At 38.5% G+C, this 18,400-nt stretch overlaps 1 protein-coding gene across 1 annotated transcript in view; it reads left to right on the forward strand.

The window, feature by feature from the left end:
• LOC109030581 (Rap GTPase activating protein radish) overlaps positions 1 to 18,400 on the forward strand; it is a 240,819-nt gene that overhangs the window by 186,293 nt on the left and 36,126 nt on the right. The window contains 4 exon segments of the mRNA XM_072298462.1: positions 12,696 to 12,999; positions 14,520 to 14,708; positions 16,879 to 17,059; positions 17,506 to 17,650. Of these exon segments, the coding sequence (XP_072154563.1) occupies positions 12,696 to 12,999; positions 14,520 to 14,708; positions 16,879 to 17,059; positions 17,506 to 17,650 (819 nt within the window).

Here is an 18,400-nt window from a genome sequence, read left to right on the forward strand (position 1 = left end):
TATTTTCAAATGCGTGACTCCGGTTTCTCTGACGAGGAAACGCTTTGCGCGGTAGTTTTGTTCCTAATTTCTCGTCAAGTGTAAGATAGCCCTTCAATTTTGGTTCTACGTTCAACCCTCTTGATATTTTTCTCTTTTAAACTAACTTTTCTTTCACTTCTTTTTAAACCAATTACTTGTGTTGCTGATGAATAATCCCTGTTTGCATTAATTATGAAAAGCGGGGCACAGAGCTATGACGCTTCATCCTTTTGCTGGCAATAATTAATTTTTTACCCACGTATTAAAATATCATCAAATTATTATGTCATGCGCGCCCTGTAGCTATAAAAACTTATTTTAGGTAGAATTTGTCAAAATGTTCTTTTGGTCACTAAGAACTCTTAAATTTGCTCCGAATGGAATTATTCATCTTATTAGGTACATTGCTTTCATTGATTATCATGAGCTGTAATTGAAAATGGAGTTAGATAAATGGAATAACTGGTGCCGATAAATTTTTCTCTGTGTACAGGTGAGTATTTTTAATGCAGCAGTGATAGTTAAAATAAGGTTTTTGTGACTGAAAATAGTAAAATAACGATTTAAAATTTGTTACTTACATCTTATCTGTGACAGAAATTACTGCCGATAGGAGGGGGAGGGGGTATCTTGCTCATAGAAAAAGAACAACAAAAAATAAAAATCAACGGTTACCTAACTTGCTCTATGCGGATCTCGTTTGCAGTACCTAAGTCAAAATCTCTGCTCAAATATTATTTTCTTAAAAGGGAGTGGACGAACATTGCTTGAAATTTTCACAGAATATTCTTTACTCTCACAAGAAGAATTGGGGCACTTATCATCGCTTGAGATTGAGAATCCTACCATTTAGGACATACATAATGGCAGGAAGTATGCAGCATCGCAAACCTAGATGCACAATTTTTCATTGACACTGTCTTCAAGTGGGAACTTGTGAATTGAGCTGCTACTTTGTATTAGCAGCTATCTGTTCATTCAACAAGTTAAGGGCATGAACGCATCGAAATTATCACAAAGTAAAATTTTTTTTTTTCTTTTTGTATTAAGAAATATTTTTTATTCAAAAATTACAACTTGGAATACTCATGATAGCATGAGGACTTGCAGGCTTAAGTTACAATCTACTGAAGATAGTTTGTTATAAATGAAATATCCAGAAAGAATATGACCTTCTTAATCTACGATCACTATCCAACCTAGGTTGCATGCCGATAGTATTATCTGCAATTATTCCTGTCTGCTAATTGTTTGCATCACATGGTTTTGAGGGCAACACAGTTCTTGCAGCATAAATACGTCAAACTGGAAAATTTCCTTCTAAAAACCTTAGAGGAAAAGTTTATTTTCTATAGTAGATTATTTGTTCCATTTTTTCAAAACAGCAAAATAGTGGTACTCCCTACGTGGCAGTTGAGGAAAAATTTGCCAAAATGAGTGGTTGTTAACGCTCAGCATAAATCTCATTATTTTTAGCTTGAGCAAATTTTGAATAATATAGCCCGCATCAATGCTCTTTATCTCAAGATGATGAGTGACCTGCCACCGATGATTTGCCTGCCATCTTCAAAAAGAGTTTTAGAGCTGGAGCAAATTTATTAACTCCGATATAAGTTTGGTGGGAAAAGCTTCGTTTCCTATGATTCTATGCATGGTGATCAAATTACCCGCAGAAAGTTCTTCCTATTATGAAATACTGCACTGAATATGTGATTTTAAAAATAATAACAATAATAATGAGAAAAATCAAGGATGGGATTGCGCGTTGCTCTTTTTTTCTGTGACAGGCAATGAGAACCTATTTCTGAGAGAATATTGAACGTCCTACATGAAAAAAGCAAAATCTACTTAAAGGGTGATCAGGGGATGAAATGAATATATTTATTTAAGTTTAGTCTTCAAGTTCATATAAATATAATCACAGTATTTATTTTAGCAACACAAAAGGAAATTCACTGAATTCACTGTTAGTACGAGAAAACCAGAGAGAAAATGAACTAAAAGAAGAGCGATTAGGATTCAACAACGGATTCAAAGCCGGCACGCTACCACGCTGCGAGAACGGAGGAACAGGAATGATTTTCAAAATGGCGGCCGATTTGTTTACGTTGTGCGCACCGGTCAACGTGAATGAGCACCGAATTGGTGCGGTTTCGGGGTCATCCGCCGAATTCCAACGATGGATTCCTCCTTTCCGTCAGTCGGTAAAACCCGTAAATCCTGCGAAGTTGGTCTGTGGAGGATCCGATTCGCATTCTCGCCTTCAGTCGTTGATTGCTTTTACTTTTAAGTCATCGCGGCCGTGCTCCCGCCCACTATTCAGGTCATCGTTACGTCGAGAAAAAATTCGGTTCCCGTCTCGCGTCTCCGATGAGCATATTGATGAACCGTATCACGCGAGCTCCGATGAATCTTGGATTATATCGTCGCTTGGCTGACATAAGGGCATAACTACACATTTAGATGAGCCCGGAAAAGCATTGAAACGTATGGAAGACAGGGTTCAGTGCATAGTGCAGTTACGCCCTTATGTCAGGTTGGCGACGATTTATATGAGTGATGTCTGGATGAAGTTAGATGTGCATGTTTACGGGAATCGAGTTTTGATTGCTGGATCTGGGAAGTTAACATATAATTTGACTACGCTACGAAAAAAGAACCATTTTACATCCCTTAATGACACTCCCTGTACGATTTCGGTTGTACATGTATATCGCAAAAATGTCTCCTTGGTTACTTACGTCTCCTACCAGAGTACTACATGAGGTTCGCGCGTAAGGTCTATGAAAATATATGAGGATTGCGCGAAAGGTCTAAGAAAATATATGACGATTGCGCGAAAAAGGCACAAGGATTGCGCGGAAGAAACCTTAACATCTGCTACAGGAAAATCAAGTTAATTTAAGGTAGAAGCTTGGCAAAACAGGAAACAGTTGAATGATAATCGCATTTTTTTGTTGACACTAGTTAAGGTTACTTTGTTGACAAATCATTGATGCCTTCTGACGATTAATGAAAGTGAAAAGATTGAAAAACGGTCGTGGGTATGAAGAACTTTCCAAACTTTTCTCGGAAATAAATGATTTAATTGAGAGGAACGAGGCAACGTTGGAATGCTCATACGGCGTCGAAACACAACACTAAGTAATATTAATCGATACCGCGATTATTCTAATGCAAGTTCGAATTATCTTGCCAATCACAGTGCAGTGTGGCCGGCACTAAACGTATATTAGCGCCTGCAAGACTGCAGGAATACTTCTCGCAATACGGCAAACGCAGTGCAGTCGGTTAGTTGGCATGAAACGCACATTCGCGCTTACAAAACTTGAAATGATGTAGGACTGCGTATCACCGTTCCTGACTTTCCGCTCCAGTTTTGATCATAATTAAAGGGAAAATATGTATCCTCATTGTAATGATTCAGAAACTTGGATGATTTTTAATTTTTTTTGTTGTTGTTGTAAAAACGCCGTATGAACATTCGAGAATTGCCAGATTTCCTTCGATAAAATTTTTATTTTTGAGGAAAGTGATGAATATATTTCCCAGAGATTTTCAGGCGATTTAGGTGAAATGGCGAACAAAATTACCTAAACAATGGAAGGAAAATAACTGTAGGTTTACCAGGAAATATCGTGTTTTATCAACGGAAATTCGGCAACTTCTAAAGGTTCATACGACGTTCTTCCTTAGCACGGCCGCACTTGACTCGTACTCTCTTTGCCCTACATACATACGCACCTCTCACATCATAGCTATTAGTCCTTATTTACATCCCTGTTTTCTCCTTGTTCCTACACTCTCCAAGTAGCCTTCCACAAAGCTAGAATCGCAAATATCTTCCAGCATATTGCCACGTTGTGATAAGATTTCAATTTTCGGAAAACAAGCGGACAATTTTTCACATTTTTAGCGATTTCGTGGCGAAGCTTAGGGGGCTCCTGGAATTAAGAAGGTAGGCAATCCGCGTCTTATTTAGATATCGCAAATTATTCTGCCATGCTGAGGGAAAACGCCGTATGAACCGTAAGGCATCGCAAAATTTCGATCGATAAAACGCAAATTTCCCGGTGAACCTATGAATAATTTTCCTCCAATTTTTCAGTTATTAACGTCGTTTGCAGTTTCACCTGAAGTTTCTGAAAATGTCAAGGAAAAATTTTCATAACTTTCCTCAACAATACAATTTGGCAACTCTCGAATTCTCATTCAGCGTTCTTCCTTAGCACGGGAGTATTGTCCCTGTATTCCAATTTATTGCAATACGTTTCCTCGGTGCTGGTGCTGGTTCCTTAGCACGGGAGTATTGTCCCTGTATTCCAATTTATTGCAATACGTTTCCTCGGTTCTGGTGCACTTGGGGAGAGTTCACCGAAATCTTAATCCGTCCAATTTTCATCAGGGATAGCGGTACTCTTTTCCTCCGAGTTTTGGGCCGGATGCGAATGCCGCGGAAGCGATGAAAATAGCTTCCGGCGGCGCGGCCCGCGCGGTGCGAAATAAAAATCGGAGAGCAACCTCCCCGGCACCTAATAAAGATCTCCACGTTCCGCCTCCGATATCATAACGAAATAGGTCAACACTGCACTTCCGATTCAGAAAATTGATAGAATTAGATCGATTGAGCAAAGTGCTGAGTTGAGTGGCGGTCCGGAAGGTGTGCCTGGCGTTGCCAGCTTATGATAAAAATCACCGTTTCCTCCACATACTCGCATACGGAAAGAAATTAAATGTTGATTTAGCATTTATAATGTTATAAAGATGTCCGACAAGTTTCAAATGCTGATTTTACAATACAAAAATGCTAACATAACATCTTACGTTTTGCAGTGGGCGTAGTTACGTTAACATTTGTTAAAATGTAAAATCAGCAATTAAAACTTGTCGGACATCGTTTCAATAGTCTAGATGCTAAATCAACATTTAGTTTCTTTCCGTGCGGTCGTCAGCAGGATTATACGCGCAGCTAAGCGCACATTGGCAAACATTTTTGAAAAATCATTTTTTTATTTTTTTGGTGGAGGAATGTCATAAAATCGGACTGATATGGGAGAGTTTTTGACGGGGTGCACACGGAAAAAATGAAATTGCTGATTCGACAATTATGTAGGTGGTTAAAAAATTGTCCGAATTGTTTCATATAGATTTTACAATTAAAAAAATGCCAGTTTAACTACCCTCGTAGTTGAATTAGCTTTCCACTATTAAAAAATGTACATTTGAAGCATGTCGGACATATTTTTTATATATTTAATTTTTAAATCAGCAATTAATTTTCCCGTGCACTTTTCTGGTATCCCGGAGAAATAATGGACCAGCAAATAAGGTATAAGAATTTAAGCATCCTGATACCTATATACTTGGTTCTTAACAAAAATTTTACGTAGAACACGATTCGCCCAACTTCGTAAACTACTGAAATCTACTTTTTACCAAGATATTAAGGTTTTTTTTAACATTGGTTACGGGAAATTTGAATTGCCCCGTCATAAGAGACACAGTACCCTACGTGGGTCAAAAAATCACGCACTATACAACGGTTTCAGCAGGCTTTTCAATCGATTATTCTTCCTCTCCCACCCTGTGTTGTATAAAGTGTATACATGTTGACAGTCGAAATGTTAGTACTAAGGTTGCCGTATTTTCATATCGCAGAGATTGCCACGGTAATGTTTAGTTTGCGATTTAATTCAAGTAAAATAATGTTTTTTCCATGGGCGGGAAGCCTGAATTCATGCATTAAAAGACGTCATTATCTTGCTCAGGAGTTAATCTCAGTAATTTCCGTTGCACCAAGCGTGTTCTCCTTGAAATTTTGGTTAAGACACATGTATCAGCCTTCATAAATTAGTGAATCTTGTATACTGGTCTATTGAAGCCAGCGGGCTGATTATGGAAGACTAAGGGAAAGTGAGGCAATTCTATTTGTTAAAAAGGAAGGTTAGTTATAGACTAAGGGGTTAAATGATGAACTATGGATAATAACTCATGTGTAATTCCGTTATTATAGTCAATTACTTACCTCCCTTGTCCATTATCACCATGCGTCTTCACCAATAGAATCGCTCGAATTTCTCCTTCGTCCTCTTCGTCTATTGCTTTTTCTATCAATTTCAATAATCAGCCAGCAGCGAGGACATGGAGATGGAGAAAGAGAGGAATACCTTTTTTCGAAAAAAAGTTCCGCTCTCCATATCTCTTTCCATCCATAAATTATCGCGCCAGCGTCAGCGTATTGATTTGGAATTTTCTCAGCGGGGACGGTAACCCATAATAGTAATTCATCATTTCATCGTCCAATCATCATCCATCTCATAATTTCAATCATTTATTGGAAAGGTCTCCGTAAGATCGGTGCGATTTATTCTAGCCAATATTGCAATGCTGGCTCTGGTGGCCTTTGTTGAGGAATATCTTGAAGCGAGGCAACTCACATGGAAACGTCTTGCGCTTTCATCCTGCCTACCCCAGTAGCAGGGATGTGTAAAAAGAAAATTGAAAAATCAGTAAAACGTATGCATTGAACAGATGAATGATACATTAATTTTATAAAATAAAGTGTATTTATTAATAGGTGTACAACGGTCACATAACGAAAATTGGGTATTTTTGTTTAAGTATACCCAGTTTTAGTTATCTTTTTCCACAGAGATCAAAGCGAAGATCATATAACTGTTAAATAATTATTATATAAAGCAATGTTAAGCTGATACATAAATCAGTAATAAATTTATTCATTTTTGTTATGTATTCCTTTACTTTATTTTGGAAATCCATTTTTCTAAATTTTTCGGTACATCTCTTTTATGATAGAAACAAGGGATTTTTAAATATCACTCATGTATTGTTTATAGAACAACTATATGTTTTTTCCCATTATATAGCAAGCTATTTAAACATGGTTATTTTTAATAAAAATCCACTATTTTTGTAAAACAATCATTGTGCATCCGTTCTATAAATCAGTATTTGTGTAAACTTTATTTTTTTACATTTCCTTTAACAAATAAAAAAATAAACTCCACAAGCGTAATGTCGCTTGATCTACGAGCAATTCATCAGTCACTCTTTCATATGAAAATATGCTTATTTCCGCGACGGACGTGACAACTATGTGCGCTTTTCCGCAGATTAGTCGGAAGTATTTGAATCAAAAAGTTTTTTCTTCTTCTTGTTTTCATTGAAAATTGCATCGTTAGATTGTAAGAGAAATACGAGCGAGAGATTAAGCAAATTTGTAAAACTACGAATTATTGAAGCAGTGGGGTATGTGAGGCTATTCATTTAAATCTAGGAACACTTTACAGAAGTGCATTTAGAAAGGTTATAGTAACTGTGCTCTTCCATTCTACCCCTCGAGGCGAGTTTTTGCTGATAGATGCGTTTTATGATTTAACAGCGTAGATGAAAATTACAAGTAGCTCCCGTATCATTTATTGTGCATTTTCCGACGGGAGTTTGCTGATGTGTTGTCCCTCATCATGGAACCTGGACCTAGGAGAATACTACTAAAAATACAAGCAGAATACGACATGGAATGCATTATGATCTTGCGATTGCTTTTTAAAATTCATCAAATGCCCTTAATGCCACTAGTTAAAATCAAATCAGATTTAATTTTTTTTTAAAAAAATAAAAACATATATTAGGTAGAAAGTTGGAGGGTGTTGATGATTTCAAAAATCGAGTTTATTTGCCATGAAAATGCTCCCTTTCTTCATTTCTAGATAATACAAAAAAAAAAAAAAAAAAAAAATTTTATCTGAACTTTAAACTGTTCCTTTGCGTATTGAATACGAAAACTTTAGAAACATTTCCAATAATCGCGGTGGCCTATTTCCACGTTCTTGTTGTTTCTTTTGTGCTCTTTTTTATCTACAGTTTGCTGCTCATTGTTCATCAGAACGCCGACACGCTTTCACGCAAAATTAAACTTCTTTGAACGGGAATAACCGAACAATGCACTTAATGATCTCGCTCTCCGTAATCTCATTGTAATTAAAGAGCAGTTGGCATGGTAACGATTGAGTAGGGAGGTAGGGTTTATTATGGATGCTCCCTTATTGAAAACATCGCGGGCAATTTTTTTTTCTCCCCCCGACAAAGTAACATCATAATCACCAGTTTGGACGAACAATTATCGAGAGTCAGGTTACAAAACCGAACTTCCTACTCATTCTGCACCGCCCCGACACGTTTGAACACAACGGAAGCCAATATGCGGGTCAATTTGCCGCACTTTGCGAATAAAAAAGGTATAACTGTTCTTCTGAGACGAGCCGTGATGTCCGTAATATTCTATGCTCCCTAAAGCTTGGTAGGAAATGAAGATACGCTCAATTTTCAGAAGAGTGGCGAATTGACTGTCGTTTTTTAGAAAAAATTAATGATTTATTTTCAGTTAGTTAATTATTTTTTATTATTGAACACTGCCAGTCTATTTCTACTTAGAGAGTCTTCGGATTTCGATGGTTTTTTTTAAAAGTTCCACGGGCGTACGATACCGTTGTTTCATGGTTCCCATTTTTCCATTTATCCATGATCTTTTTCTGTGTAATTCCGCCTCACGAGAAATGTAAAAGGCATGGCTTCAAAACTGAGACAGCATTAAAGTACCTTTTCAATGCAGATTCATAATGGCAAATGAACTATATCATGATGATTTACAGTACATAAACGCGCGTAGCTTTAAATTTAGTATTTTTAAGAACAGAGAATTTTGTAATTATTGTTTTTTTTAAATTTAAAGAACTTTATTTACTCCTAACATTGATATTTTTTCATTTGATCCGAACTGAAATAAAATGATATGATCACTTCTTCTAAGATATTAATCTATACCATGTTCCCATCAATGTTTATGTTACAAACCGACACAAATCACAAAAGGTCCTTCACGATTAATACTTGAATGCGATGTACTGAAAAATATGCTCATATTTATACCAATAACTTATACTTCTTGTACTGACTAATTTCTGTAACCATCATGAAGATCTCGGGTAGATATTCAGAATTGGAACGAATAGAAATACATCGATGTAGCGTAAAAATTACACTTTACTCACTGTAAATCATATCATGAAGGGATTGCGTGTGTCTCAAAACCATTTTGTATTCATTTTTTCCTTTTTTTAGACTTTGGTTTATTCCAATATTACCAAAAATTGATTTGTAGACATTGTGGCGCAAAAAATCTGTCATGTTTATCCAAAAACAATTTTTTTTTTTAAATTGCCACGGCTTAAATTTAAGTATAAATTTACGTAAGTTTTTTTCAATTCTGTAGATCTAAAACATTCTGTAAAAATACCTTTTAAAATATAAACTCCTAAAAATTGAGTGTTAGTATACTTTTAAATAAGGTTTAGAGACCTTTGTACACCTAAAAGCACTTTAGTCTCTATAGAAATAATCCAATAGAATTCAAAGAAGTCGCTGAAGGAAGCAGGTCAATAAAATGTTTGCGAAAAAAGCGCATAAGTTTTTTTCGAAATACCAATGAGCTGCCCGACAGAACACAGGGGAGTCTTTCATACGCCGTCCGCACCGCGCATGGCGAACGAACATTATTAGGTACACTTCATCTAGCGTTGGGAATTCACTAGTTACTTTACACGACCAATGTGTAATTTTGAAAGTCGAAATTAAAAAAAAAATTACACGATACACGAGTCTGTCCACCAGGGAGCTCTTCCCGCAAGAAATCGGCCACCACCCGCCCGCGTCGGGGGCACCGCGGCGTGCTGTCAGCACGAAACGCGCACTGACGCCTACAAACCTAATCGGACACTTCACGCATTGCGCAATGCTTGAAGTATCACCTTAGGTTTGTAGGCGTCAGCACGCGTTTCGAGCTGGCAGTGGCAGCACGCCGCGCCACGCCGTAGCGTGCCTGAAACTTGCCCACAATTAATAGGTCAGGATGTTTAAATGTAGCCAATTTGACATCAAATTCGAAATTAGCAACTAAAAATAGCATGTGTTACGAAACTCACGTGATTTCTCAGTTTACTATCCGACTTATTTCTTCCTGTTCTTGAGTTTTGGACCATAGTGCGCCGCGGGTGGCGGCTTTCATGAAATTCTCCACTGTGCTCAATCGTGAGCTGCCAAGACTCATCAAAAACTGAAGGCGAGCTGATTGAGCTGAGGACGACATTTTGAGGTTAATCATTCTGCGAACCTCACTAACTTGTCAACAGAAATTAACCCACGTCCTAATTTTTCAAGAGTGTCTCTAACATTCTTCTTTCACTAGAGGTTTCGTTTTTAAGGTAGCTTAAACGTACATTAGGTTTTTTTTTCCTTTTGATGATATTACATTTCAGTGACTACACAGCTGACTACAATATGCCATATTGGTTAACGTCAAAGGAGGAGATCAACTTCACTAACGTCAGAAGCCTCTCAAGCGGATGAAGCTCGCGGCGTTGCACTCTAAGCTCGAACATCAAGCCCATCATTGATATGTTTGGTGTTCTACCTTACAGTGCGATGACGTGCGCAAAACCATCAACCAACAACCCCGAAAAGCATCAACCACCACCCCAAAAAGCAACGCTGTCTCCGAAGCCATGCATCCTTCCATCCCGCAACATGAATATTCACAATTTTTACCGATTGTATAGTTTAGGCCTTTGGAAGACTAGGTGCTCAAATGCAGTTTTCGATATTTCAAAAGAAATGTATGTTTAAAGTTTCAAAATGACGTGGAGCCTCATCGCGGCGAGGAAGTTCGAACTTACTTTTTGTGGCATAAAAATTGGATTTCAGTATTAAATTTTTCATGGAATATATTTTAGGACTGATTTTAGTTTTAATCCCTAATATCTTAATATCTTCAAAATCTGCATAAATGCGCCGTGTCTTTCAAGCCTCTCAGTTGTAACTAGCTTTGGAAAACCTCTATTATCCGGGTGCACATTATCCATCGGAGGTAATTCAAAGTGAAAATTTGCGAAATTTGTGTGATCCAGTTTTCATGAAGAATCTTTTCCCGCCAGTTCCAGGCGTGTTAAAATAACTCAGTTCAATTTAATTTCATCACCTCAAAAACTGTATGTTGTCAGTAAATATCTGACACGTTGTAAAATTTATTTGAATCGTCTCCAAAATTAGAAACCAACCGTTTCTAGACTCCAAAACATAAAATTGATCATAAGTTGACTATAAGAGCATATGATTGATTATGAGACATACAGTTGATTTTTGAGTTTTTGGCGGGAGCGGATAAAATCATTGTTATTCGATCAATGAATCATGATTGAAACTTTGGAAAATAGAGCACATTTTCCCAGTGCCGGTCAGAAATGTAAAACCACAAATTTTAAATGTAAAATGAAATGTTTATGTATTATAATAGTAGTGTGTATAGACATATTGCTATATTATAGTTACGGTGCAGGCAATTAGCAATCGCTGGCAATTTGAAAGCCACTGGTGAACAAATACACAAACATAAAATTCAGATATAATGGGCCGAGATTATAGCAGCAATTATTTTGCTTCTAATGTGAGTAGCAAGTTTTCCTTCGTAAAAACGTAGTGATAGGAAGCACACATAGGAGAACGTGTACTGAAGACCATGATCTCAGTTGAGTTTGGATCGGACAGACAACTAAATTAACTCCCTGACAATGCGTAGAGTATCACAAGACATGAAGGCGCTTGAAGATCGTGCTATTTAAAGCAGTTAAGTTACCCATCGAACCTTCATCAGGCTGACGTGCATTATCGCTTTATCAAGACAACATGGAAGCCACTTGTTGCCATTTGCTTGATCGTCACCGATTGCTAATTGCCTGCAACACATAAATTATTTTATAAAGTGTATCCCATGCAGATTATTTCGTTTCAAATGAACACTCAAATTATTTGATTCTGCTCATTTTATGATATCATTGCATAAAAGCTGTCAAATCCAGATATAATGCCACCTTTTTGAGACTGTAAATCAATGTTTAATCTACTCAGAGGCTTCGCCGTTTGACCGCTTTGTGGCAAACCCTTGAAAGCACTTCGCGCCTCAGGCGTTATGTGTTATGCGTTATTTTTATGATTTTATATTAAGACATGTATATACTTTCTTTTGCCAGTTTTCTTCATAATACTCTAAATTTAATTGCAGATAATTTTAGATATTTACTAGGGAGCTATGCTCCCTGACCACTACGCGGTCCAACCCTCTTAGGGCGCTTCGCGGGCCCTTTTGGCGTACTATAAATATAGCGGGATTATCCTGGGACCATCTCCAATTAGTAGTATCAGACATCATGAAAATAGGCCAATAGGCAATAGACTAACTAGCGGCAACCCACGAGAGACCCTTTAGTTAGTCCATCATTTCATCCTTCAGTCTATAAGTATCCAATAGGAAAAACCCAATCCTATTTCAACCAACAGGATCTCTCCTTATTCCTTATGCCTTCTTTGTCCATCAATTTTAACAATCAGCCCGGAGAAATGAAAATTTGGGAGGCCCCCCCTCCATTTTGGCCTCACTTTGAGAGTTTTTTTTGAGCTTGGGAGATGATTTCAGAGAAAACCAGTGGCACCATCGTGTTTCTCGCGAACTTTTACACACGAAATAACAGTCAAATCGCAAATCCCTCACACATACAACATCTTCATTGTTGATGAATGCTGGATGTATGTTGACGATGTTTCAGACGAGTTCTGCGAGGAGTACCCGCACAACCTGATCCCGACGCCGGGCTACTGGATCGAGTGCTCGCGGCAGACGAAGGCGTCGTCGGGGACGATCTGGGACGAGTCCGAGTCGGAGCGGGACGAAGACGGCGGGCCGGGGGGCGGGGGCGGGGGCCGGGAGAGGGACGCCCGCTTCGAGGACGAGTTGGACGAGGAACCAGAGAACGGGAGCCAGAAGCCCGGGCGCCGGAAAAACTCGGACCACTGCCTCCTCGAAGACGACGAGGACGAGGAAGAGGACGACGAAGAAGAGGAAGTCCCCAGGTAAGCCACCTAACCTAGAGTACCTGTATAGCGAGAGTATAGACAGATGTGAAACTCCGAAAATCCATCAGGCCTTCACCGATGTCTCCGCGAATAAAGTTAGCGCCCAGAAATGCAGCCAACCTATAAATCTCAATTATCCAGAGCGCTTCACTAATACAATTGTTACGAACCATCGTTTATAAAGCACGTATTTGACTTAGTTTTTGCATACATTTACTCGTTTTTGCAGAAGAACGCTCATTTATGTATATTCTTAGCTATCTTGGTTAGAATTGGAATCTGCAGACTGGCAGTGAAATTTTGTGCGTTAGAAGTTGGTTAGAAGGGTGGCTGCACTTTTGGGCTCTAAGCCCTCCATGAAGCGATCTGTCCATACTCTCGCTATACAGGTACTCTAACCTAACCTAGAGTCCCTTTATACTGAGAGTCAAGACAATGTGAATCCATTTCTATCCGTATTATAGGCCTCCACAATGTCACAAACGGTAATAAAGATCACATTTTCATCAATTGCAAAGATTATAATCTAGAATGGACCCAGGAGGAATCACGGGTTCTACAAGGAACAAACGGAATGAAAGAAGGAACGTAGAAAGAAATTCGAGAATGGGCCGATCAAAGATTACAAAAAACGTTCAATTTGTGTAATCTTTATTCCCGTTTGTACTCCATGAGGGGGTTTTGTCTTGACTCTCAGTATAAAGGGCCTCTATCGTAAGCTAGACCTCCTATTATCTATGTCCCCCACCCACCACCCCCGGGCAGGAAAAACGCACTTCACTCTCGAAACAAGTTAATTTGTACCGCGTTAAGCAGAAAGGAACCAAGCCTCATCAGCTAAAATCCAAATTTAATCGGGAAATTTAAATTTCTACATGGAACGGATGCGCGGATTTTTGTGCAAATTTCGGTGAATTTTCTGCATGGTGCGAAGGAAATTCCTTAAAATTTTTACGGAAATCTGAAAAAGCGTTCTCTTGTAAAAACTTAAAGTGCCCGGTTACATTTGGCAATAGCTGATTTGGCTTGGTCCCTTTCTACAAAACGTGGTCCATTTTTGCGTTGAGATCTTCGCTTCCATTTTATTTTTATTTTATTTTTTATTTTTTGTAGGAGCAAAAATCAACATCATTCCTTATACGAATCACCGAGAGGTAGCGATCGTTAAATAAAATGATTAATAAATGATAAATTGATAAATGAGCGTAACTTTATTTTAACACCACCAAATCTCTCGCAAATTGCTCTTCAACCGGGAAACAAATTTTCATTCACCGGTAAAGTTACCCGATTTTTCTGGAGATTTTTTTAAAGAAAAACTGCACATTTATTCTTGTAAACAATTGAGATAAATATGAGTAAATTTTTCAAATTTGGAAAGGAATTATATGCCTTTGCCTCAGGAACGACAAAGCATCAAAAGCAACTCGGCACTGATGGTAACATCTCTGGCTGCTCGATTTTAAATTTTAACGAAACGAATGCCATGATCTTTACTCCCGGGTTTTATGTTCCAGGAAAAAGACGTCGATCGAGGAGCAGTGGGAGAAGAACGGATGCTTCGAGCTGACCTCCGTGGAGCAGGAAACTTACGAGAAGTATTTTTACGGCAACGAGCACTGGAACTACTTCACCATCGACGAGGACCTAGGCCCCGTTATCCTGAGCATCAAACAGGAAATGTTGAATGGAAGAGATCAGTTCAGGTGAGCACTTACGGGGGGGGGGATCCAGGCGCCTGCGCCCCGTTCATTTGTCAGAATCCCTTAAATACACGGCTCGCTTACATGGCGTCTTATTAAGCTCCCAATTTGCACGATGATAGAGCCGGTCCTGGAAATGGTCGCTAATTAAAAGGGATTAGACATCGCGTTTGTCAAGTTTCAGCGCCACGTCCTGGGGAAATTGTGCAGAACGCAGAGCTATAAATTGTCACTGTGAACATTGTTTAAATTATATAATAGATCATTGGCATATGATACAGGGTTATTCAAAAGTCACGCACCACTGGCCATGAGGGGGGTGGCCATTTGAAATTTTTGAGTTGCCCCCTCCCCCCGAGGGGATCAAAAACTGGAAAGTACCTAAAAAATTTTCCTTTTCACAATGAGGGAAAACGTCTCAAACCGTAAATCGATATCATAATCAGAGCTAAAGTTCTGGCCAGTGGTGCGTGATTTTTGAATGACCCTGTATATTTCGCGGACGGTTTTTCCGGCGCACGGGTTGTCTATCCATATTCTTCAATTATATTTTGTGTGTAGGCGGCCTCTGTGTTTCCGCGAACCGTCTTCTAATAGAATTCCGTATTAACAACTAGGACCAAGTTGCAACTAAAGTATCAACAATTTTTTTAACAGTCGTTGTTTTGGCAGCAGAAAAATGTGAGCCTGTGACGCGATGGCCGGAAACGCCCTGCTTCCTCGGTGATGTTTTTGAAGTTTGGGCTTTCGAGCCCATTTTTTAGATTTTATACTGTCGTGTTTGCACTGACGAAATTTAATTTTACTATCGTTAACGCAGCATTAAAATATAAGTAAATCCTCTAAGTTGAAAATCAGAGGTTGTCGGTGTGCCCGAAAGAGAGCTCGTGCATCTCATATTCATTTTGATGCATCTGAGTCAGAGCAAAGGCATTTTTTGAGCTGTTATCGTAACCTTTTCCTCCCACTAATTTAACTGCATTCCAGGTCATACTTTGTAAAGCAGCTATTTCACACCACCTCTCAGCATTATTAAATTACATTAGACGGAAAAAATAACACAAATATGTTCAATAATAAATGTTCCGATAAAAATATGAACTTGCACTCTACCAGTGAATTCACGGAACTGCAGTCTTGATGCTTTCCAGATTTTCCGAAAGAAAAAGCGCCTGTATCATCATTTTTATTCCTCTTATATGCAATGTTCTACCTTTTGTCTATCCTAACTACTTTTTCTGTCTCTATTCTCCATTTTCTTTCCTTCTTCTCCTCCGCCTTCTTTATTTATTTTTTTCCATGACAGAAAAAATATGGTAAATGAATACAGGTATGAAGGTGATCATAGCCATGATACTATCAATCGTATTTTACCATAAAAAGTATAGTATTGTAAAGTCGAACATGACTTATGTTATATTCCTCTAAAAGTCTACAGGGATGCAAAATAAAGTAGACTTTCAGTTGCACTTACCTACATAGTCCAGTCACTTGCACTTTAAGACGACTAACCGCCACAGATGCCTGCCTTTTAAGGGCAGTTGGCACTCCTCATTCCGTTTAGAGCCCCTGTCATCATTCTGTCACTAGGCATCTCCTTGGCTCCTCCTAGGAGGAACCAATCGAGCACCTCCCTTAAAGCAGCAGTGATGGTGATAAATTTTATCGATGATGATAAATCGTTATTTTATCGGTTGGTTATCGCGATTATATCGGTAAACATTTATCACGAAAGTATTGAGATAAAAATTGCAATATATTGCGATTAAATTGCGATAAATGTAAATTTTTGTTCGATAAAATTGCAATCAATTTTTGTCGAAAAAATCTTGATTAAAACGCCATTTATAGCAATTTTTATTTCGATAGTGTCGCGATGAGATTGAGGATAATCCCTCACATATGATGTTCTACGATTTATTAGATGATTCAATCGCAATATATCGCAATTTTCCTGTTGAAAAATCTACGGGTTAGCCAGCCTTTTTCGTCGTTAATTGCACTTCGTTTTAGTTTAACTTTTAGTTTAGTAATTTAGTTGTACTCCCACTCTTTCCCTCGTTTCTTTACCTCTTTAATCCTCCCTTCTCATCTGTATCATTTACATTTTTTTAAGATTTGCAACTTTTAAAGAATGCAACATGACAATAACGGGGTTGACTTTTTGTTGTAGGGTACTGGTGCGAGCGATTAGCTACACGGTGCACGGGCTCATACCGGCGTCGTGCGTGTTCGCGGATCGCTACAACAGGGAGGAGGTGGTGCGCTCTCTCGGCAAGGAGGTGAACATCAACCCCCCGCTCACCCTGGGCCAACTTCCCGATACGCCCGAGGAACTGCTCAAATTGGACCAGGTCAGGCTAAATTTCAGCCGCAACTTCATTGTTCAATCAAAGCTGGAGAGCCGGATTTCCATGTTCCATTGCTTCAGCCTCGTCTTGAATCGGTCCATGTCAAAACGGAATATGCCCATTATGTGATGAGCCCTAAAGTGCATGCGTTCTTACGGAGCTTGGAGTTCATTGAAGATGGCCGTGTGAGGTTTAAACATTCGCTGATTCCTTTGTGCTTACCAGCACGAGCACGCATTCGATCCACTATCCATATACTTGATTAGACTTGAGCAATTAAGGCTCTATTCGAGGCTCGTTCCGAAAGCAATTAACCAATTAAATCCCAGAATCTTACTCCTAGAGAATGGATGATTATCAATCGATATAAATCATTGAGCTTAATGTCTAGTTTTATTGGATTAATTTAATTATATTTATTTGTTTCCATTTTTTTCTTATATTTGCAGGTGTTCATCAAACCTGATCTTAAAGTCGGAGTGATCTACGTAAAGGAGGGCCAATACACCGAGGAGGAAATTTTAGACAATAATGAAAATAGTCCATATTTTTCAGAATTTTTAAAAATATTAGGTGATCAAGTAACTTTAAAAGGTGAGTGCAGTTTCTCATGCATATTTTACTTTATCGCCCTCTATCAAAGCGTGCGACTAGTTCAGCACTTCTTTTCAATTTAAAGTTGTTCGTGAAAGAAGTTCATCTGAAGTTTCAGACGAGCTTTTGATCCATGAAAAATAGCCGTAGTATCTTTTTTTTAGCTTTATTGCTCTGAAGGAAATATTCCATCGTCATCTGAATAATTTTGAATCATTGATTATACTCCCTTCCAACGAAACTAATTTTCACTGGGTTACATTTATTTTGAATTCATTATTATTTGTTTTTTGGTGCATAAGAGTATAGTTCCATAATTTTCTCTAAAATTTGATTGAACTTTAACGTGAATTTCCAAGTGAAAATTAACGTGAAATTTCAAGGGCGAAGTTTAAGGAAAGTGAAGAGGGAGAGTATTCAAGCAGCACGCATCCAAGATGAATTAATGTGAAGTCCTCTCCCTCTCTCCCTTCCCTTCCCTGCGATCGCATGATAACAGAAGCTCATTTTAGGGATTAGACTTGGGTTGCTTCATGGTGCAGACAGTGGATGGTTCATCAAGTGTCGCGAATTCAGATGTTAAAAAGACGCCGGAAGGTATCCCCAAGATTGCAGCCTTTCAAGCGGAGGGGAAGCTTGTGTAAAGCGTTTTAAATTAATCCGTGAAGAGTTGGATTAGAAGTTTGATGATGATAAAAATAAATTCCGTCGGAAAAACAGGTCCGCACATAAATTATAAAACTCGGACGA

The sequence above is a fragment of the Bemisia tabaci genome, chromosome 3, assembly GCF_918797505.1.
Source record: "Bemisia tabaci chromosome 3, PGI_BMITA_v3".
In the NCBI taxonomy this organism is placed as follows: domain Eukaryota; kingdom Metazoa; phylum Arthropoda; class Insecta; order Hemiptera; family Aleyrodidae; genus Bemisia; species Bemisia tabaci.